Source organism: Diprion similis, chromosome 10 (assembly GCF_021155765.1).
Source record: "Diprion similis isolate iyDipSimi1 chromosome 10, iyDipSimi1.1, whole genome shotgun sequence".
Lineage (NCBI taxonomy): Eukaryota > Metazoa > Arthropoda > Insecta > Hymenoptera > Diprionidae > Diprion > Diprion similis.
In genome coordinates, this window is record NC_060114.1 from 22,523,431 (window position 1) to 22,544,281 (window position 20,851).

A 20,851-nucleotide genomic window follows, 5' to 3' on the forward strand; every position below is an offset into this window, starting at 1 on the left:
TATCGAATCGCAACATCCACCTTTCCATAAGAAATTATTGGGTCGTGTACATGGATGCTTGCTCGCAAGCAGATCCTATGATTCGATTCCATGTAAGCTCCTGGTAGATATCTCGAATTCGAAGGCTTTGATTAGGTATTTGAATGAAAACCTCCGTTAGGTTTGTCGGATAGAATCTCGAAAAATAATTGAGACGTGTTTTTTCTTCTTTCAATTATTTCAAGACATTCTATCTAAAGAATCTAATGGAATATTTCGAAATTATTCGTTCAAATACCTAATCGACGAAGGGTTCTGAGTGGTGATAAAAATTTAAGCGACAGAATAGTCATGAGCGTCGCGACCAATTATCCATTTGCAGCTGTGTCTAGTATTTGGCAAATTTCGTTCAAGTTGTCAGAATCTTAAATTGCAGTTTCAGCTCCGAGTCAAATGTCGGTGAAATGTCTAGTCATGGAGTCGATATGTGACTGTAAAAGAAAATCACGTGTGCCTGTTAGAATAGATTTTACATGTATGGCAGGTAGTTGTAATTCGTCACGTTAGGTTATGAATTCAGAAAACATATGAAGGCTGAATTTTGAATTGGCCAGTCCTGGAAATTTTGTGATCATGGGAATGGGATTCGAATTGCTTTTGAAGTTAAATGTGAAACACTGCACGAAAAATGTCAAGTTTTCGATTCAATTGTACGATTAGTTTATTTATTATTAAAACACGAACAAACAACTCATTTTATTCGATAATTAACGTTCTCACTGTTTGAAATTGTCAACAATTTCGTCATATTTCTTCAGACGAAATTCCTTCCTTGCTTCGTCGAGCAATACATTGTGTAGCAGGTTTCGCTTTTGAGAATATTCCTGATGCAAGCTTGGGTACACGTTCCCTGAAATGAAAGTCGTTACTGTCTCTGCTTAATTTTTTCCTTCTGGGTTTTCCTTTTATCCGTCGTCCCTCTTAAGCCAACGCGTAAAGCTGACTCAACTAAAATCAACCTGTGACACTGAATAGAATAGCAAATAAATTGCGCGTATATTTTTTGATGGTGTCACCTGTACAATGAAAAAAATTGAAAGGGAACCATACAAATTTAACAACGAGAAAGCACCTCTAAGGAAACAAAAGTTATATCTTGGTGCTTTTCTATCGAGTCGCATGTATTACTATTATTATTATTATTATCGGTGACAGCGGTAAGATTAACTTATGGTACTGTATCTTTCCTTCGCGACACTGGCACAACGGCGTTGCTGTTTTCAATAATCCTAGACACATATTACTACATTCTCGCAACAATAATCAAAATTCATCAACAATTAGAATGTTATGGAAGAGCTATTTACGAGAGTGTGCCTCTCTTGAAAACTGTTTGACGCGTGCACTTTGCAATTCCACGCATATGCCAAAACTCGACATGTTTTAAAAAGTATTTGTTTCTTTGTGTTGTCACCTTCTTTTCAATTTCTTAGTCTGCATGGGTTTAATACCTTTTAACTCCAGTACAGATTTTTTATAATACATTCCAGGATATAAACGTGGCGCGTTGTACATCTTGGTGTAGGAACTAGTGAAGTTTTCGTATCGGGGTACCAGAACCTTGAATAATTTGTGGACGTACTGCTTTTCCAAAATCCAGAAATCTGCCAGTTTCATTGTTTCGTGGTGAGTCGGGCCATGTCTCAGGGCTTCCGATATGAGCTATATCAATATATTTAGAAACATTGGTTAGTTGCGAGTTATTATTAAATTAATTTGTTGCACCAGTGCACATTGATTGTAAATCTAGCATTTAGCACCACGCCGTATACTCTATTAAAATTTGCTTATCCTAAAATTGACTCAAGTATAATATGATAGCACCGGTATGTATTTATTTTACCATACCAAGTTGGGGACAAATATTTTTTTCATAGGTTACATTATGCACACTGCACTGGGCTGAATTCTTCAAGGATTATTGGTAGCTTTTGACGAGCGCGATGCATTAACATGTAGCTCTATATTTGAGATTGTGTACTTAGTAAGCTTAGACCATAGTGCGATAAGGTGCTGTCGTTGTCAGTGTATTATACATAATGTGTGTGACGAAAAAGCAATACCTAATTGAGCAGATTTCAATTAAATTCTAGGTTTCAGAAAAATGTATTCAAATACTGAATCGGAATTATGTGGGCAAGTTGAAGACATAAATTGTAGTAAGTATTTCATGGAGTTGTAGATCATAGATCCAAGACAAGTTCAGGATATTCTTAACGTCCACTAGTTCAACAGTGAAGCTTTTCGAGTGTGAGAGAATTTCAAAATCGCAAAGTTTTTTTTGAGACAATAACAGAAAACTCTCATGCCGAGCGAAAAAGTTGGCGAAAGAATAAAACGTGAGTACACAAAGACTTCAAGTTGAGTTATGGATCACAAAGATTGTCGACGAGTATACGAATTTCCGGCCGGATTACTACAGAGCGCCTATCAAATTATCACAATACAAATACCGAACCAAAGGTTACTACACTGCTTTCATGATTACGTACGCGCTCAGCGTATCCCCTCGCTTCTTCGCCTCTATTGAAATTCAATTCGAGTCGTTCGTATTTAATGAGAGCCGTCACGGTTTTTCTCAATTTCAACAATCGCCCCTCTGGACCGGCTGGATTCTTGAGCCGTCGGGCTTTCGGTCGAACGAATATATTGAGTTTGGATACCAGGTTAGATATATTTGCTTGATTCATTCTTGCCAAGTTCTAGAACTGTTCGATTTCCTAGGAACAGAACTGCGTGGTGGTGGATTACAATCAATTAATCCACGATTTTCATGATTAACTTGAAATTTAACGAACTTTAAATACGTTGTTTGAGGTTACCCACGCCGTAGTACGCAACACGGTCTTATAACATAACATGGTTCTGTGGCGCTGCAATAGTAAGAGATCGGTATGCGACAAGGATAGGCATAGGTTAACTCTCTCACTTTAAAAACGCATGCGCAGAATCTTCCCTGGTAGAGTCTCAGATCGGGCACGGTTTCCATTCAATGTTTCCATTTTGAAGTGCCGAGACCATAGACATATATTATAAGAACGGACCGAGGGAGTACAGAGGTAGCCCGATCGTGAATGCGATAGCGCAATAGAAAGAGAAAGCTGCATGTAGGACCAGAGTGGTAGGACCCCTATATCCTTGTCCGATGCGTTCTTTGTCTCGTAGTGGTATGCGTGCCCCGCGCATGCGCGGTTAGACGAAGACAGAAAGATCCCCATATCAACATTCCATAGTGGTCCCATATCCAACCTTCTCTTTCTATTGCGCTATCGCATTCTCAGCCCGGTCACGCAGTCTATTCTTATAGGTATGTCTATGTCCAGACCGCAGTAGTCGCAGTCAAGGCCGGAGCACATAAAATTACAGAGGCCATAGGTAGAATACAGAAGCCATAGCACATGCGCAATTGCAAAAGTTTAATCCATTATGGATTTTTAATCTATATATTACATACATAAAAATCCGCAAGTTATAGTGCATGGCATAACGAACGAGAAGCCTACAAGTTGTCTGTGGAAGCGTCTGTAATTGTAAATATTGTTGTCTACCGGTAGTCAACAATATTTACAATCACAGACGCTTTCACAGACAACTTATAGGCTTCTCGTTCGTTATTTCATAGGCTATGGCTTATGGATTTTTGTGTAGATTGAAAATCCATAAGCCATGGGCAGAATGCAGAAGCCAAATGGCTAGACTAGACTTTTGCAATTCCGCATGCGCTACAGCTTCTGCATTTTGCCTATGGCCTCTGTCATTTTACGTGCTCCAGATTGCAGTCGTTGTAACATCATGAATTTCGTGATGTCACTGACTAGCGGCAGTAAGTTGTCGTACGATTTCGGAACGCGGCTGCGGGTACTTGCAGTACTGCAAGTATATTTCGGAACGCTCCCCAAAGAACGTAGACCACGGTCTTACCATAGACTTATAAGATAGACTGAGCGCTCTTATGAGTCGCTTGAAGCAAGGGTCATATAAAGGTCAGAGATATGTCCGGAGTATTTCTCTCTCTGTCTGGCGATATTAGTGGCGGGGACTGAGTAGAGGAGAACGAGGAGAAATACGCATACGACAGGCGCAAAGCTGTTCCACTTTCACTGCTCCGTTGTCTCCCACCATGACGCCGATTGAAAAGAGAGAGCAGTACTCCCGGATATCTCTGTCCTTCATATGTAAGCGTCAGTGCCTCTTATAGAAGCGCTCGGTCTATCTTATAAGTCTATGGGTCTTACATACAGGTCTGGGGACTCGTCGAAATTTGCGTGGTGGGGGAAGTACGCTTACGCTGCAGTTGTTTTTCAGCGCTACCGCTAGTTGGCACTAATGGTAAAGTAATGTTCGCAAACATAACCTCAAATTTCTCAAACAATAAGTGGTGTGCGATGCTTTAAAAATATATAACGATGTACGATTTATGCGATTTCCACTATTTTTACGTACATACATTTGGACCACGTCATTTGCAAAGTTTGAGAAATTCGAGGTCATGTTTGCGAACATTACTTTACCATTAGTGCCAACTAGCGGTAGCGCTGAAAAACAAAAACTATAGCGTAAGCGTACTTCCCCCACCACTCGAGTCCCCAGACCTGTATGCAGCCCCCTGACACTGGTTAAATATTCCTATGCGATTATTGGAGAAGCGCTTTGTCGCTTCGTATTAGTTCCGTCAATCCCCACTGGTAGCGCTGGTTGTCTTCTGATCATTCCATTCCATTTATTATTTTCCTGTCTATACCTCTACGGACTGCTACTGAATCATATTGCACCTTTCAAAAAAGTTGCATTTTGTGAAATTATTTCCTCTCAATCACAATCTTATTTGAATATTTTCAATATTCAATATATAGCCATATACCGCAATCGACCGTAAACAGAAGACAGAAGGCCAGGAGACTGCCAGCGCCACGCTGCGACGGTTACAGATAACGGACTACTTTCCTCCGCCTGTGTCAGGGGGCTGCCTGTATGTAAGACCGTGACGTAGACGCAACGAGTGGCGAAGTTCGGTACTACTAACGCTGCGCCAAGTCTGGCCTAATTTTGTATTCAGAGGTTCGTCTCCTTCCCTCGTACCTCCTGGTACTATATTTGAAGCATTGGAGTGTCGCCCCGCTGATATAGTCTGTATTATCCGAAAACACTTCTCACTTTTCAGAATTGTTCATAGTGCTCAACAGTGTTCAATGTGCTGTCTTGCAGGGCGCTAGTTGTTCAATAGTCCTTGCACGTATGTACACACATACATACACTTAACAAGATGATGCTTAGTGGCAACAAAAAATTAGGATCTCGACAACGGTCTGTACGTCAGTGATTCAGTCTGGATATAATGCCGCTCGCTACGGTAACAGTGCCCTGGAGCGAACTCCAGGCACCCGAGAAGGTAAATTATAATGTCATATAAGATAACATACGCGTGTGAATCGTTACCTGATAACTTCAACAATTGCTCGAATGATTATCCTGGTAGTGCATACTTGGACAAGAAAATATTGAAACCATCCCGTTTGCCAAGTACATGCATATATAAATATACACACACACTCACATACACACACATAGTCGTGTTGTCATTCAAACACACATTGTAAAAACATTAACATAACACTCCTCATTGCATGAATTGAAAGAATTAAGGTAAGTGTACTAGTTCTTGATACGTTTAGACCCAATTGTTAAATCTTATACCTTGAAAAATTATTAATTCACGGACAAAAATTGTACATTTTTCGATTACTTAAACCAACTGCTAGAGGGTATAGACGCTACAAATTTATTTTTCGGTAATTTTGGTACCAAGATGACACAGATGCAACCAAAAATGTCAATAATTGGGTCAAGGTCAACAACTGGGACACTCACGTTAGCGAGGACCTGAAAAATTTCACTTCGCAGCAGAACCTGGTCACAGAACGGCGCCACGCTTCGTCTGAATATGTTGTTTACTTCAACGATGGACATATTATAATAATTACTTTGGATAGCATTACATGAAAAATGACAACTCTAAGTCTTTCATGTCGAGTGTTTCCCAATTTTCCATCCTATAGATCTCCCGCAGAAGATTTGCTAATACACCCTGTTATGGCAGTAGGCTTCTAGGAAATCTCAAAATCACTGGTTATAAGCCTCTGACCTATCATCCTCAGTATATACACAACCTGTGTTGCATATGATCGAAAGAAAGTTCAAATTCTAATTACAGCAACAATCCGAGATTTTGCCTGCTATTGAGGAAACCATGAGCTTGCAGAGTGACACGCATGAATCACGTTGTAATAGTTATGCCGAAACCCATGAGATTGAACTCAGAGAGGTGTCACGGGATGGATATGACAAGGCGTATCCTGCTCAATTTGAACTTCTCAAAGTTCTAGGTCAAGGATCTTTTGGCAAGGTACGATAAACCAGATATGCTCTCTGTTGTGCTACTTTGACATTGCAATCTCGTACCCATACTCATTACATTATGAGGACGAAGTTGCTAACGTTAGTGTAACGATGCATGGTTAGGAAAACTCCTTACTTTACACCTATAGAAATGTCTGAAATTTAATAAAACATGATAATCGAAGCATACTCTTATTTTGAAAAGCCAAATCCTTCCGTCATTCTAAAATTGCACAACAGTGATATTTTCCCTGATGTTTCGTTATTTCAACATTATTAACGTTAGCCCTATTACTCATTAAGGTGGGTGGACACCGATACTGAAGTGAAAAGAAATCACTTGGCCGTTATCCCCTACAGTTTGAAAGAGTTTGCATGTACATATGGTTAACGCGAAAATATCTTTACTTTTTATGCACGGGTTCTTATGGAACAAGTGACGAAATGTTGCATTTAAAATTGAATATAACTAGTTGAGAAGGTGAAAGTTCATCAAATAACTAACGAAGTTTAAGAGAATATATTCAGGAAATAGAACAAAGTTTAAAGTACTTTGTTAGCACCGTAATAAGTTCAACGGGGCATAGTACAACCGGCAGGGAATGCCGACTGTGCCCAAAACCGGTCTTCACTATTACCCACAGCAACGATGACATCCAACCTCCTTAATGAGTACAAGGTATTTCATGCTAAATTATAAATGGCCTCTGTGGTCGCAATCTGGGGCATTTTTTAAACACCAAAGCGAACATGTATTAATTTCTTGAGATTTTTACACGAATCTTTTCTCAGGTTATAGATTATCAAATATCGTTCGATACGGACCCCCTCGATATTCATCAATAAAGTTTTTAAACAATTGAGCAAGATTGCCTGCGACACTTCTAACGCATTATACTTTTTAAACGCAACTAAGATCCAAACGGTAACGCATAACGTTCCAGATATACTCATTACAGTCGAATGACATGGGAAAAAGTGGATCGGTCAGTAATTAATATATACCATTTGCTATGTAAATATAGTGTTTGCTACAGACTTTTTTCACTCACGAATTCCACTTAAGTTATTGTTGACACTTTTCATCGACTTGGGGAAGCCTATTTGAAAGAATAGATGAACTTTGCATTGGAATGAAACATGATTAAGGGGGCCGAGTGTGATGGTTTCAAAAAGTCGTACACGATGCAATAAACTTTAGATAGATATCTCAGAAATTCATAAATGGTATTCTAGACGGATACTATCGTATGTAAGAAATTTTCCAACTTCGAAACGATAGGGTTCAGAAGCAATTTGATTTTGCACTGAGTGTCCTGTATGTTAGCAGTTGGCACGTACAATGTATTTATGTACCGTACAGATATTTCCGTTATCCGTGCAGGTGTGTAAGAATATAGTTTCACACAGACCGGATGTGGGTTAACACCACAGTTATGATACGCGATTACCACTGTAATCTATTCGCGATAACCATTTTCCTGCAAAGCCTTCATTCGCAATTGGTTTCCAAACGCCCGCCATAATCCTTGTATATTTCTCATGTTTAGGTGTTTCTGGTACGAAAAGTGGTTGGCAAGGATAGTGGAAGTCTCTATGCCATGAAAGTTTTGAAAAAAGCTACTCTGAAAGGTAACAAAATGCCTTGCTAATCTCAAGCTACATTATCTTCACACCTCACCCGACGTCTCGCCTGTACGGTAATCGAAAACAGTTTCTACAGGTGAAGAATAAATATGCCGTTCTATCGCGTCCAAGTTCAACCTTCGGCTTATACCTACTGTCACCGCAATCGTACAATCGTATGAAATTATTTTTCTCCAGCTTTGAATATGCTTAAACTTAGTTGAACCCTGCAAGAATGTTTTCGGTCACTGCACATACGTATTACAATATTACATATGTATTAAATTGTGCCAAAAGAAAAGATCGATATTTCGTTTTCAATGCCGACACGCTCAAACCATAGTTTGGGAAAAAAAAACATTGTCCTTATCGAACCCGAGCCCTATACTTTGAAAAGAACAGCTGCCGCATTGCAATAGGATATTCCCTATTTGGTTAACACGGGAAAAGTTGACTTTTTAATCAAATTTGCATAACTTTGACTCCAAGCGATAAATTGAACTTCACACTTATCAGTAGGCCAGGCATACTGTACATAGGAATTTAGAGTAACCTGCAATATCGCAAAGCATCATTGATTGCTCGGGTAAGAAGTTATCAAACGTAATACAGTATCCTAAGCCTACTCATAAATTTGGAACACGATTCATTGCTTGGAGAAAAGTGAGTCTAGTTCGATTACAACTAGTTATCGAAGTTAAAATAAAATTATCCAAACACACCGGGCCCCTCTTAATCTCAGCTTGCAAGACTCTGCATCAACAAGTATCAATTTTTCGTGCGCGATTATTGTTTTAGGCGGCAGGAGCTCACAAAACCACCAATGTTTTTGGCACAGTCTGGTATACTGAAATAGTCTAGTTGTAAGCTTATGTTGCAGTGTCTTGTGTATTCCTATCGTTATGTACATCTATTTCATTTACTCCCAAAATCGCCGCAGCATTTTATAATGCGTTTCTTTTCACTTTGCCAAAATGCATATGAGTCGGATTTATGTATACAGACCGGCTACTATGTCAGAGGTTTCTTACATAAACGCCGGTGCAACTCTTTAGCACCTCTCTTTAATACTAGAACCAAACAGCCATGTAATATGTACATGTCAGCTGTAATTGTATATCCCACAGGGCTTCTATACGACGAATCTGAAAGAATAACATAATAATTGAATATAAACAACACGTGTTGAACCATGCTTTTGATGCCAGATTGTCAGGATCCAGATTAATTAATATATCGACAATGGAAGCTGATGTACAAAATGCAAGAGCTACTGACAATGAGTCGGTGCAAATTTAGGATGTTATTCGTTCGGGTATTACACCAGTGGCTGGTTGTAAAGTCTAGCATGCTCACATCCGTTATTTATGACATATGCTAAGTTGAATCAAACCTCTTATACGCAGGCTCTTCTGGATGACACCAAAAAAAAATTACATTCATTATATGCAAACCATGAACCGTGAAACTTCCGCTTGATCAGAGAGCTTTGTTAACTCTGAACTTGACAATCTACTAAGATCTTTAGAAAATGTCGTGTAGATAATTTTTCACTTATGACGTACTGATACTGATGAAATCGCAAGATGAGTTATACCGTTTAGTGTATACAACAGTACCATACCTGGCTTAGCACAAAAAATTTCGACAGATTCTTCGCCAGGATGACAAGCGGCTATTGGCATGATGCCGCAGCATTTAGATGGAAACACCCTTGCTTGTGATAGTGGAAAAAAAAAAAGAAAAAAAAAAGGAAACTATGCTATTTGAAATATACAATTGTGAATCATATAATATTCCGGATACTTGGCTCCATTTCAGTTCGCGACCGGGTAAGGACCAAAATGGAACGAAACATTCTTGTAGACGTCGAACACCCCTTCATCGTGAGGTTACATTATGCCTTCCAAACTGAAGGGAAACTCTATCTTATTCTGGATTTTCTACGCGGCGGTGATCTATTCACCAGATTGTCTAAAGAGGTACGACTACACAGACGAAATTTGGAATTACGATTTATACCCTGTGTGATATATAAATTATACGCATCGTCAACAAACAGAGTTCCTCGGTCTTGGTAGGAAGAGCGGAACATGGCAAACAAAAAGTCACACTGTTTTATCAATCGACAGTCAAACGATTTTGCAATCTATATTCCAAGAGATTTATCGAGGGAATGTTCATTTTTTAATTGGCCGGTATAAAGCTGGATAGCAATAGAAATGTAAACTGTCATCTAACACAGCTTAAAACACTAAACGACATGCTATTTTCACTACAAGTATCCTGAATAATCTGGCACAAACATCTTTACGGAATACCATATTTTCAATCCTGATTACAGGTGATGTTCACAGAAGAAGATGTGAAGTTCTATTTAGCCGAACTTGCCCTTGCTCTAGGCCATATTCACAGTCTCGGCATTATCTACAGGGATCTAAAGCCAGAAAAGTTAGTACATTGTTCGCATACTACACGGGATTATTTTGAGAAAAGGCAGAGTGCGGAGTTCTATAGAGGAGGCCGCATCGTCGTTGTTTGTCACGATCGGTCGATTTGTCTTGCTACCGGTACTCGAAACAGCCATGACGCTTGGCACCTCGTTCAGATCCAAAGCCAGAGCACCCTATTTTTTCATACAACAGCATCTTGTACTCCTCGTGCGAAATGATTCCGGACCTTTTCATTATTCTCTTTCAAAGATATCTGCAAATCGTTAATCATTCGAACAAATGCTTATCCGTACTCATTAACTCGTGATGCACAGCGAATCGGCACAAAAGGATAACATCGCATTAGCGATATTCTTTATAATATGTGAATTATTCTAAATGTTGTATGCATGTATAACAAACTATTTATCATTGTTCCTATACCAATATTATGTAGATGTAATACCACACTATCTGTCGTTACTGAAAAATAATATCGAGCCGGTACGTGGTACATACCCGCTGCATTACGGCAAAGATTGCCCGAGGCGATCCACTGTTAGAAATGCGTGTTGCAGCCAAAAGTCTTTTTACAATAAGCCACATTTCGGTCGAGTTCCCTTATCAACATGGGTATCCGATGCTTAGCTCAATTTGTAAAACATGGCATTATTGACAAAAGTCTAATACGCCTCATTTAAATTATGAAGCATATTACTGGATGCCGATGGACACATTTCGTTGACGGATTTCGGATTGAGCAAGCAGCCCCTCGACGACACCAAGACTTATTCCTTTTGCGGGACGGTCGAGTACATGGCCCCGGAAGTTGTAAATCGTAAGGGGCACTCGTTCGCTGCGGACTGGTGGAGTTTTGGCGTTTTAATGGTAGGTTTCTACTGAAATACCCCCCACATCTGCTAGACTTTGGTGGATCTTGTTCAATTATTTGGTTCAATTATTCGGTTTCTAAAGGCAGGATTAGATACGGCTTTGTTACACCCACAGACGTCTCTTTGCCACTTGAACGCCAAGGACTCTGTATATTATACTAGGAATCATAGAGTAAGGACAGACATTAGTGTCCATTGCTATATCTTGTTAGATTAATCTGACCGAGCGAATCAATTCGATTCTGTCGTGGATGATTCTATCCTATAACAATTGCAGTAAAACCACGATGTCGCTACCTAGGTACCAGAAAATCGAGCACATCTGTATACCACAATTTTTGCAGTTCGAGATGCTTACTGGTGCCCTTCCTTTTCAAGGAGCCAACCGTAAGGAAACAATGACACAAATATTGAAGGCAAAATTGGGAATGCCACATTACATATCGACTGAAGCCCAAGCCCTGCTTCGTGTTTTATTTAAAAGAAATCCTGCAAACAGGCTTGGATCTGGTAAGTTGATTCCTTTGTAGGTTTTAGATTGCAAAATTTTACATCGAGACCTCGATTATACTTTCAAGGTGCATTCTAACAGCTTGCTTCAGTCGATTCGTCGACGTGTCTTATTCTATGCCATCTCCTGGGCTGCAAAAACATCTGTTGCATAGCAAGCCAATGAAAAGTGGATTAGGCATACATTACTCCCATCGCATTGACCACCGCGAAACTGTGATACATGGCTTTTTGATATTTTTACGTTAGCAGAGGCCAGAAGCTCTGTTGGGTTTCGCATTTCACATCTACGCATCTCATTCTTTTTAGTCATCCAAACCAACCCCATGTTTGTACAAATCTTGACTTACCGGTAGAGTCAAGTGGAATTTTATACTCTCGATGCCTTCTGTGTTTGGGAAAATACCAAGCATCCGTTGAACGTCATTCGGAAGACCGAGGCTGTTGAAGGGGTTTCGATGATGGCGGTATTGATGAAGTTAAAATAAAATGTCGATACAATAGCCTCAGAACAACTGGCGTACAGATGCTTACATTGTTATTATGAAATTTTGCGAATTTAGGGAGCAAAAAGTACTTTATAGGCGTGTACATGTGTGTGTGAGAATACTAGCCCTGCCACAAAAGTACTTGATTGGTGTGTGCGTGTGTATGTGAATATAATAGCCCCACCGCGAGGACCCCTTCAACAACCTTAACTGCGACGTCTAGTCCAATCTTCCGTGTAAGTACCTTTATACGAGCCACGTGTAATATTCAAGGTGGCGTCGAGGAGATCAAGAGTCACATGTTCTTCACGTCTATAGATTGGGGGGCATTGTTCGAAAAGAAAGTGAAACCACCTTTCAAGCCTGCCGTCAGTAGAGAAGACGAGGCGTTTTACTTCGATAGTGAATTCACATGTAAAACCCCAAAAGGTGAGCACCGAACGATAATTGCATACGAGTGTGCTGCGCGATGCGTAGGCACTCCACACGTGTCACCGTTATGAGTGCAACATCAATACAACTCGTTTTTTCAATTGATCCAGATTCACCAGGAGTCCCGCCAAGTGCAAATGCTCATGAGCTGTTCCGAGGGTTCAGCTTTGTCGCTCCATGCTTACTGGACGAACGTGCAAAAACGTCATCGACGACCCTGACAGTGTCCATGTCTCCGCCGCTGTCAACAGTTGTCGGTACCGGTGAATCGCAGTGCAACGCTTTACCTGGGCATATAAATAGAGCTGCCATCACGGACGAATACGATTTGAAAGAAGCTATCGGTAGGGGTAGCTACAGTATTGTTTATCGCGCCGTACATAAGGGTACGCGCGTCGAGTATGCTGTGAAGGTGAGCCATTATAAGTTTACTTTTGCCGCGAAAAATCCAACCCGTAGACTTTTGAGGAGGACAGCTTTGAAATGAGGGGCCAGATTTCGGATTAAGGGCGATAGAATGGTGCAAGATATCTTGCATCAAATGTGTCGGTTGCGGTACATTCCTGTGATTTGACCCTTGAATTTGTAGCAGAAGTTCCCGAAAACGCCACATTTCACACACATCGTTCTTTACAATACCTAACCGTCTTTAGCCTCGTTCCCATTTGTTGGTAAATCAATACAGGAATTCATAATGCAAATGGATTATTTAATCGATTGATCTCATTGGCAAGCGGGAGCCACATCCAGTATTATTATGATTCTTATTATTTGTCTAAGAGCATCTGGAATTTTGTTTCCTTCTTGTATTGTCAACAATCATATTTCGCATCCAGTATTCTGCTTTGGACGGTTCTTGCAAATTACCCGATAGCTCTCATAATAAATTGTCATTTGCCTGTCAAACGTCAATTTTCTTCACAATTTTTTTGAAAGTTTTCAGTCCGCCAGACTATTGGAACAGCTCCTGGTATCAAAATGTTTAACGGAAACTCTGTACAAAAATGCGATTTTTTTTTGAGGAAAAATTAATTCACAATCATAGTATCAATATCGGAGGCGAATTCTGCAATATTATTTTGCATTTTTTGATACTTGAACGCAGGCACATGTTTGATATTTTTTACTATTGTTGAGATATTCCGTTAAATGGAAAATGAAATTTCAAGTCCATTTTACCATTGCGTTGCCAAATCGGAGCGGCAGATAGATATTAAGATAAAGCGTGTGATCTTCAGACAGTGCTCCAACGTCTCTAGAATCTCTAGAATTAATCGGACTTGATGTTACATTGAACTCAAGGATAGGCTTGCTATACGCCCGAGACAAGACTATATATGTAGAACCGCATTTGCATCTTTGGCGGCAACTGACAATGAATAATTGTGTTTAACCTTTCTCACTGTTAGAAATGCCTGTTACGGAAGGCCTGCGAACATTCGTAGGATGCTTCTCTAAACTGCTTCGATCTCATCGCCCGTAGCCTTTATAGCGTGGCCGGTTTTACCAGACTTTCAACATGATTAGGCGATAGTAAGTTGGACTGCAGACGTCTTCATTAAGATGGGAAAATAGTTGGAGGACCCGATTGTTTGTGGAATTTAAGTTATTGTTGCGGGCCAACAGCGCAACAGACACGAATGAGGTTGAAAACTGTCCCCAAAAACTCACCTGTATAATTCGCTCGTCGAGTTAGAAAAATACCAGCTCTTTTGCTCTGCCCTTTCAAGCTGCCAGATCGCAATAAAATCCAGTAAAACAATTGAAACATTCCTCCAACCGATTTTTAACGCGATAGAATTACAATCGATCTGCGAATACTTGGGCAGAAGTTGAACATGACCAAGCTGGATGGACTTGGACTTTGATCAGCGACCAAGCGCGGCATCTTCGTAGCCTCGCGAATTCCACAGGTAAGTCTGTGGGGGCACTTTTTGACCTTGTCCACGTTTCCTAGGGCTCGTCATATTTTATATGTAAGGGCAACGTCTGATTATCGTATTTTTCACAAATTTATCGTGCCGTGCAAATCACATGGATCCTCTGGAGGTACGTCGCGTCAAGTGCGTCCGACGCATCGTTCGTAGTGTCCTCCACTGTCTCGCATTTCCTAATTTTTTCAATTTCTTTCCTGTGGCGGTATCTCTTTCAAAAGATGATGGGCTTAGGTTGTCGCGGCGATAGTAGACACTTTCGCCGATTTGTTGTGTTTATTTACCAACTCACCCAATAATTTCTCAACCGCAACTCTCACCTTACTGATATATGTTAGTTCAGTCGAAAAGTAAAAAAATTTGTAACTTTGTTCGACGGCGAACACAGGGCCGGGAGTTTTTTTTCCAGAGGTCCATTAGATGCCCAGGAATACATTATCAAGCTTGCCAGAAAAATTAAATTAGGTCAGGATTTTTGCACCGAGAATTTTTGGAAAATTGTAAAAGCCGTAATTGGACGCAATTTTTTTTTTGCCAGTTTCAGACAAAAGCGGCAGGTCTCTATAGAAGTTGTCCGTTGTATTGTGCTCTATAATATTAGTCATATACCTCACGTATCATTGCTAGTTTACTTATAAAATATCGGTAACGAACACGGGCATCAATCGTTTCGTTTATCACTCTTAGTTTGGTGAATTTTTTATGCCATGCCCCCCCCCCCCACACTTTCTCAATTTTTTGATCCAAGCTTTATTTGACTACGTCGCATAGTCTATTAGCAACAATAAGCGGTCCACGTGAATCCGCACTTTTTTGGCCATTATACACAGATCAATTCCACAGTGTGCAGAAACATATTTTCAAAGTTTAACATTATAAAGTAATTTTGTTCACAAAAGGGCCGTTTTTTTTTTGTAGATTCAAAATCTTAGCTCGTAAAAAAATCTAAATACTTTGTTAATTATCAAATTACTCGATATTTTTCAAGATTGTGAGGACTCTTTTTGGGGTACGTGATGAAAAAGGGGGAAAAAAATACGGCACCTTGGTCAGAACTAGAGACGTCTTTACCTTTTATTCGTTTAATAATTTGTTGATTACGCACTCCAGGCAGCCGAGCCGCGTATTGAAAAAGTTGATTATTACACCGAAAAATGGCCGTCGAAACTAAATTTTTTCACGTTTTACGTGGAATCATTCATTGTTGCTATACTATACGACGTAGCCGGATAAACATTGGACCAAAATTTAGAGAATGTTTCGGGGCATTGCATTAAAAATCCACCGAAAACGATCGGTTCCCGTACGTGTGTAGCGGCAATTTATAATTTACTCTTGTAGAAGGCTGAAATTTCGTCTAAAAACGACAAAAAGAAAAAATAGCGTTAAATTACTGCTTTTACAATTTTCCAAAATATTTGTCGCGAAAATCCGGACCCCGAGTTCTCTGGCGTACTCCAGGATATGTTCCTGGGCATCTAAGGGATTTCTGAAAGAACTACTGGCCCTGTGTTCTTCGTCTAACGAAATCATGCGCTACCCTAGTCCGCTACTAATATCTGTCTGAATTCAGACGCTTTGCTATGATTTACCCCTTCTATCTACTGTGCTTTGTTCGCATTATAAATCTTACCTTTCGTTTTTGTGCATGCCTGTTTGTTTGTCGTCTGCTGCGATCACGGTAGGTGATTGACAAGTCGAAGAGGGATCCTTCCGAAGAGGTCGAGATACTGCTACGGTACGGAAGGCATCCTCACATTGTGTCTTTGCGATCGGTACACGAAGACGAGGGACGCGTATATCTTGTTCTTGAGTTACTGCGGGGAGGCGAGTTACTTGATCGTATCCTCGAACGGCGTAACCTCACCGAAAGGGAAGCTGCCGAAGTAACGCACACAATCGCCGACGTGGTACACTATCTTCACGAGAATGGGGTACGTCCGAATCATTGGCCTGAGCTCTCGCGAAAAAATAACAATAGATATTAACGAATTGACCATGGCTCTAGAATCGCCAAGACCAAGCCTTTTGCTTTTCGTGTCTAGGGAATCATATTAATATTACAAAGTGGAGATAATGTCGTAAAAAAAATTCTTGGCCGAGGAACCTCAGTTCAAAGGAGAGCCAAGAAAAAAAGGAATCTCACCCGAATCGTGTAGAGTTCCACACGCTTGTGTACACCTCACTCGTGTTTTGTCCACACGAATCAGTTTGTAAAATACCTCAATTACCTAGTATCAATTTGTTTTTATCCAAATGGATCTTTGTCGCACTGTGTTACAATTTTATTTCTATCCAAGAAACACGAGAAAGCTGTAGAAAATAAGTAAAGACACAGATGGGCAATACTATAGATATTTATAAACGATCAGCGTGTAGGTTTCGCACAAAAGATCGCCGGGTCTGATATGATTTATTTTATTCATAGGTGGTCCATCGGGATTTGAAACCATCGAACATATTGTACGCGAAGGAAGGAAGCGATCCAACGTCACTTTGTATATGCGACCTGGGTTTTGCCAAGCAATTACGTGCAGAAAATGGCCTATTAATGACGCCTTGCTACACTGCAAATTTCGTTGCCCCTGAAGTGCTAAAGAGGCAGGGCTACGACGCCGCTTGTGACATATGGTCACTCGGCGTACTTCTTTACATCATGTTGTCCGGGTAGGCGGTAATCGCCGTGTGTCTCCATACTATTATACCTAATTGTTCGTTCAATGAAACAATGTCCATATATTTCTGTACCAGGTGTACTCCGTTTGCAAATAGTTCCGGGGACAGTGCTACCGAGATACTTGATCGAATAGGGCCAGGTCTCGTGGATGTTGAAACAGGAGCATGGACCGTGGTTTCGAGCGAGGCGAAAGAACTGGTCCGAAGAATGTTACACCTGGATCCAGCCAAGCGGCCTACCGCATCGGGAATCTTGCAGTATCCCTGGATAGCGAATCGGCATCGGCTTCCTCACAAGGTCCTGCCTCCTGTAACTAGGGACCTTCGTACATTGAAGGTTGGTATTCTCATGCGAACGCGTTAGTATGTGTATTACGTTAGCAATTAGTAATGAAACTGTTGGTTTTTCAGAGTGCCGTTGCAGCAACCTACAAAGCTATATCAAGTAGCCCCCGATCACCGCACATCGGCCCTATTGTACTATCTGAACTTGCACGCCGGCGAACCCAGACTAAACCGACGATGGTCGTTGGTATTCCCAATGCTACTGTGCATAAATAATGTTGAACAAGTATCGAATATAATACATATATTTTCAGCAGAGGTAATTCAAAAATTAGAGAAAACAATCTCGTTCATGAAATGTAAACTGTACAAAACATCGAGGAAATAAATTCTTACTATCTAAAATGGAGCAACTGAAAACTAGCAAAAACTTCATTGCCTTACAGAAAAGAGAAAACTGGAATGGCTCAGATCCGTCAAAATTAATGCTACTAAAAGGTCCGAAACAAATTACTTGATTCAACATTGCAAATTTTATACAACTCTTGAGATACGTCCGACACGAATAGTACACACTATTCACTAGTATTCGCTATTTTCCAATTTAGGCGAAATCCACGCACTCGTACCTACATTCTCTCTCTCTTCCTGCCCTCCGAACTTCTCTCTTTATCCTCAAGTTTCCACTGTTGCTCACGACACCAAGCTCATGATTTCAGGTGCCGCCTGTCTTCCCAGTTGTTGCATAGGGTCCGTGTGTAACATTCGACCGGAAAACATTCCAATATATTTTCATTTAACGTAGTAATAAAGAAATGGCACGGATTCTACGAAATCACAATAGTAAACTCATAGAATTTATGCCATTTCTTTATTTCTGCGTTAAATGAAAATACTATATTGGACTGTTTTTTGCCAGAATTACGTATAGAACGGAGCTGTTAAGCCCGTTTTTGCATTTGAAACACGTCCACTTCGGTATTCGGAGGTGTATATGTCAACGTCAAAATCGAGCAGGGCACCTTCTCAAGTATACGTGCTTGGACTTTCTGCTTGTCCTACAACCTATTCAGGTTACGGCCGAAATAAACGTGTTGCCATCTACCTTTTCCACCCCATTTGCCTCCAAAAAGTCGCTCACACGTCCCTCTCTCTTCCTCGGTCAGGCCACAAATGCCCGGATGCACGTGCATTGTCGTTCCAAACATGTGTACTATGGTACAGTATGAAACGGATGCAGTAAAATAAAATTTCCCGCATCAAGATGAACAAGGAAATGATTATAGTTGGTTATGGCCCAGAATCAATTGAGCTTACCGTCTCTCCCTCACCTTGCGAGTTCAACTCCAGACCTCGGTGAAAATCATTGTGAAGCCTCTAGTATCTAGTATCCATTTATAGATAGAATACTCATAGAAGGAAGAACGAACAGAAATAGTGTGTTGTCAAAAGAGGCAAACGTCAAGTTAACTTGTGTGGAGAAAAAAAATAATGATTACGATTATTAATAATGATTAAAATATTATTATGCCCATCGTATTTATTTTGTCCAATTTTCGGTAACCGATAATTTTGTGCAGATCTGTGTCAAGTGAACTTTGATCTCACGACCAAGCAGGCAGTTTATTTTTGAATGATTCAACAGCCTCAGATAATAAATTTTGCCAGCAGCCAAGTGATTCTGATGGGTCAGGATTAAGGAATATTGAAATAATATTACAGTTGTAAAATACAACAGTTTCATTTAATTATAGGTACACGGTCCGGCGATACAAGTAGGTGTTCAAATACTTCCATCTCACTATGACAAAGTCTGCTAGATAGTACAACATCTTTCCACTTAAAGACAGTGTCTTGACTCGACAGAAACTCTCGATGAATATTATTCGTGCATTTGTGAGAAACATCAACTTAAAAAAAAAGATAACAATGCACAACGGTACACAGGTTCCTGGACCGTTGCATAAAATTAAATCAGGATTCTGAGTCCATACAAGGGGGATAGAGTCGAAGGTAGCAAGTAACGTCGTGATAACAGAAGCCGAGTAAGACTGACGAACCTCTCGGCTACGGCGGATGTCAAATACTTGATAATCGGTTGCAGTTCCCTCCAAAGTCCTGACTTTTGCTTCGCTGATGGTGTCTGTACTAGCCCGAACATAGATTCTTGGAGAATAACGTTCCAATTTCATAGTAGTTATGATACGTAGAATCTCTGTGGTGTGACCACCGGACCCTAATACTATCATTGTTCGGACCGGATGCCGTCGCGATTTCACTTTCGGTATGCGTCCGTTCAGCCAAAGGATGACATATAGCATCCTCAACAGCAGTGCGACCAGAAATGCACACGAAGCTCCGAGTATATGGGCTAAATACATCACACCCTGGCTGTTGACAGGCGATGCAGACAATCGAACCCAACAACGTTATCCCCGGTTACTGTACGGTAGGTGATTGCTTATAATCGTTGCAATCGAATTCACCTCATTCAAAGTAGAGACGTTGGACATACGCAGGGGATATAAGCTAGTCTAGAAATAAGAAAAATTATATGTAAACACGGATATGAAATAACTCTTTTGGATCAATATATATTCATAGAGTATTCGTTACACATTTGCATCGCAGAGGTTTAATCAATCATGAATTACTCGCGAAAGTACAGATTGTCAAGTTACAGAAAATCAGTAGAGGTTATGTTCTTTAAGCCATTGAGTAACCATTGTGCGGAGGGTAGAGAGAAGGAGGCCCAACTCGGCGCTACCACGTGATGCCAAAACTGAAGGAAATAGTAACTCTTCTTTTCGCCGCTAGGTGGCGCCCACAACACCATTTCTTGATGTATATTGTGACGTCCTAACGGTTGATTCCGCACAACTTCACGAGTTAGACTCGAAGTTGAGTCGCGAAAATGAACTGGGACATCACTAAAGTGAAATGGGCAACATTGATAAATTCGCGTATTGGGGTCTTGGATGATTTGAAAGGAATTCAATATAATGGAAATTTAAGTCAACTTACCCTTGTTGCTCGAATTTGGTGGTACTGCGCAACAGGTAGCTTCGTGGAGCGGCGAAGGACCAGGTAGTTGAGGTGTTTTAATTAAATTGAATGATTTTGATTTTTAATGCACTTAA

At 40.4% G+C, this 20,851-nt stretch overlaps 3 protein-coding genes across 6 annotated transcripts; 1 reads left to right on the forward strand and 2 right to left on the reverse strand.

Annotated features, from left to right (window-relative positions):
• Positions 1-686: 686 nt before the first annotated feature.
• On the reverse strand, positions 687-2,893 carry LOC124410856 (39S ribosomal protein L17, mitochondrial). Its single transcript, XM_046889538.1, has 3 exons — positions 2,532-2,893; positions 1,491-1,701; positions 687-889 (listed from the first exon to the last, which is right to left on the reverse strand). The coding sequence occupies exons 1-3, from the start codon at positions 2,727-2,729 to the stop codon at positions 756-758; spliced, it is 543 nt and encodes a 180-aa protein (XP_046745494.1). The 5' UTR covers positions 2,730-2,893; the 3' UTR covers positions 687-755.
• Positions 2,894-5,170: 2,277 nt separating this feature from the next.
• Positions 5,171-18,118, forward strand: LOC124411027 (ribosomal protein S6 kinase 2 beta). 4 transcript variants are annotated; one of them, XM_046889854.1, is made up of 13 exons: positions 5,171-5,428; positions 6,251-6,442; positions 7,986-8,067; positions 9,883-10,043; positions 10,406-10,512; positions 11,204-11,381; positions 11,731-11,896; positions 12,658-12,813; positions 12,927-13,228; positions 16,436-16,684; positions 17,179-17,417; positions 17,502-17,763; positions 17,838-18,118. In XM_046889854.1, exons 1-13 carry the CDS (start codon positions 5,375-5,377, stop codon positions 17,985-17,987), a joined length of 2,298 nt encoding a protein of 765 aa, XP_046745810.1. In that variant the 5' UTR covers positions 5,171-5,374; the 3' UTR covers positions 17,988-18,118. The 4 variants fall into 4 exon arrangements, with proteins under 4 accessions (XP_046745810.1, XP_046745812.1, XP_046745813.1 ...); XM_046889855.1 differs by lacking the exons at positions 5,171-5,428; positions 6,251-6,442 and adding an exon at positions 7,782-7,874; XM_046889856.1 differs by lacking the exons at positions 7,986-8,067; positions 9,883-10,043.
• Positions 18,119-19,428: 1,310 nt separating this feature from the next.
• LOC124410893 (UDP-N-acetylglucosamine transferase subunit ALG14 homolog) lies at positions 19,429-20,156 on the reverse strand. Its single transcript, XM_046889594.1, has one exon. The coding sequence runs from the start codon at positions 20,090-20,092 to the stop codon at positions 19,460-19,462; it is 633 nt and encodes a 210-aa protein (XP_046745550.1). The 5' UTR covers positions 20,093-20,156; the 3' UTR covers positions 19,429-19,459.
• Between the last annotated feature and the right edge of the window lie 695 nt (positions 20,157-20,851).

Excerpts from the sequence above, each read along its gene's own strand:
- LOC124410893 (XM_046889594.1), bottom strand. The coding sequence starts at position 20,092 with ATGTATTTAGCCCATATACTCGGAGCTTCGTGTGCATTTCTGGTCGCA.
- LOC124410856 (XM_046889538.1), bottom strand. The coding sequence starts at position 2,729 with ATGAATCAAGCAAATATATCTAACCTGGTATCCAAACTCAATATATTC. Across the intron at positions 1,702-2,531 it reads CGAGGGGATACGCTGAGCGC|CTCATATCGGAAGCCCTGAG; the intron begins GTACGTAATCAT and ends ATATTGATATAG. Across the intron at positions 890-1,490 it reads ATCTGTACTGGAGTTAAAAG|GGAACGTGTACCCAAGCTTG; the intron begins GTATTAAACCCA and ends CTTTCATTTCAG.
- LOC124411027 (XM_046889854.1), top strand. The coding sequence starts at position 5,375 with ATGCCGCTCGCTACGGTAACAGTGCCCTGGAGCGAACTCCAGGCACCC. Across the intron at positions 8,068-9,882 it reads GAAAAAAGCTACTCTGAAAG|TTCGCGACCGGGTAAGGACC; the intron begins GTAACAAAATGC and ends GCTCCATTTCAG. Across the intron at positions 17,418-17,501 it reads CTTTACATCATGTTGTCCGG|GTGTACTCCGTTTGCAAATA; the intron begins GTAGGCGGTAAT and ends TTTCTGTACCAG.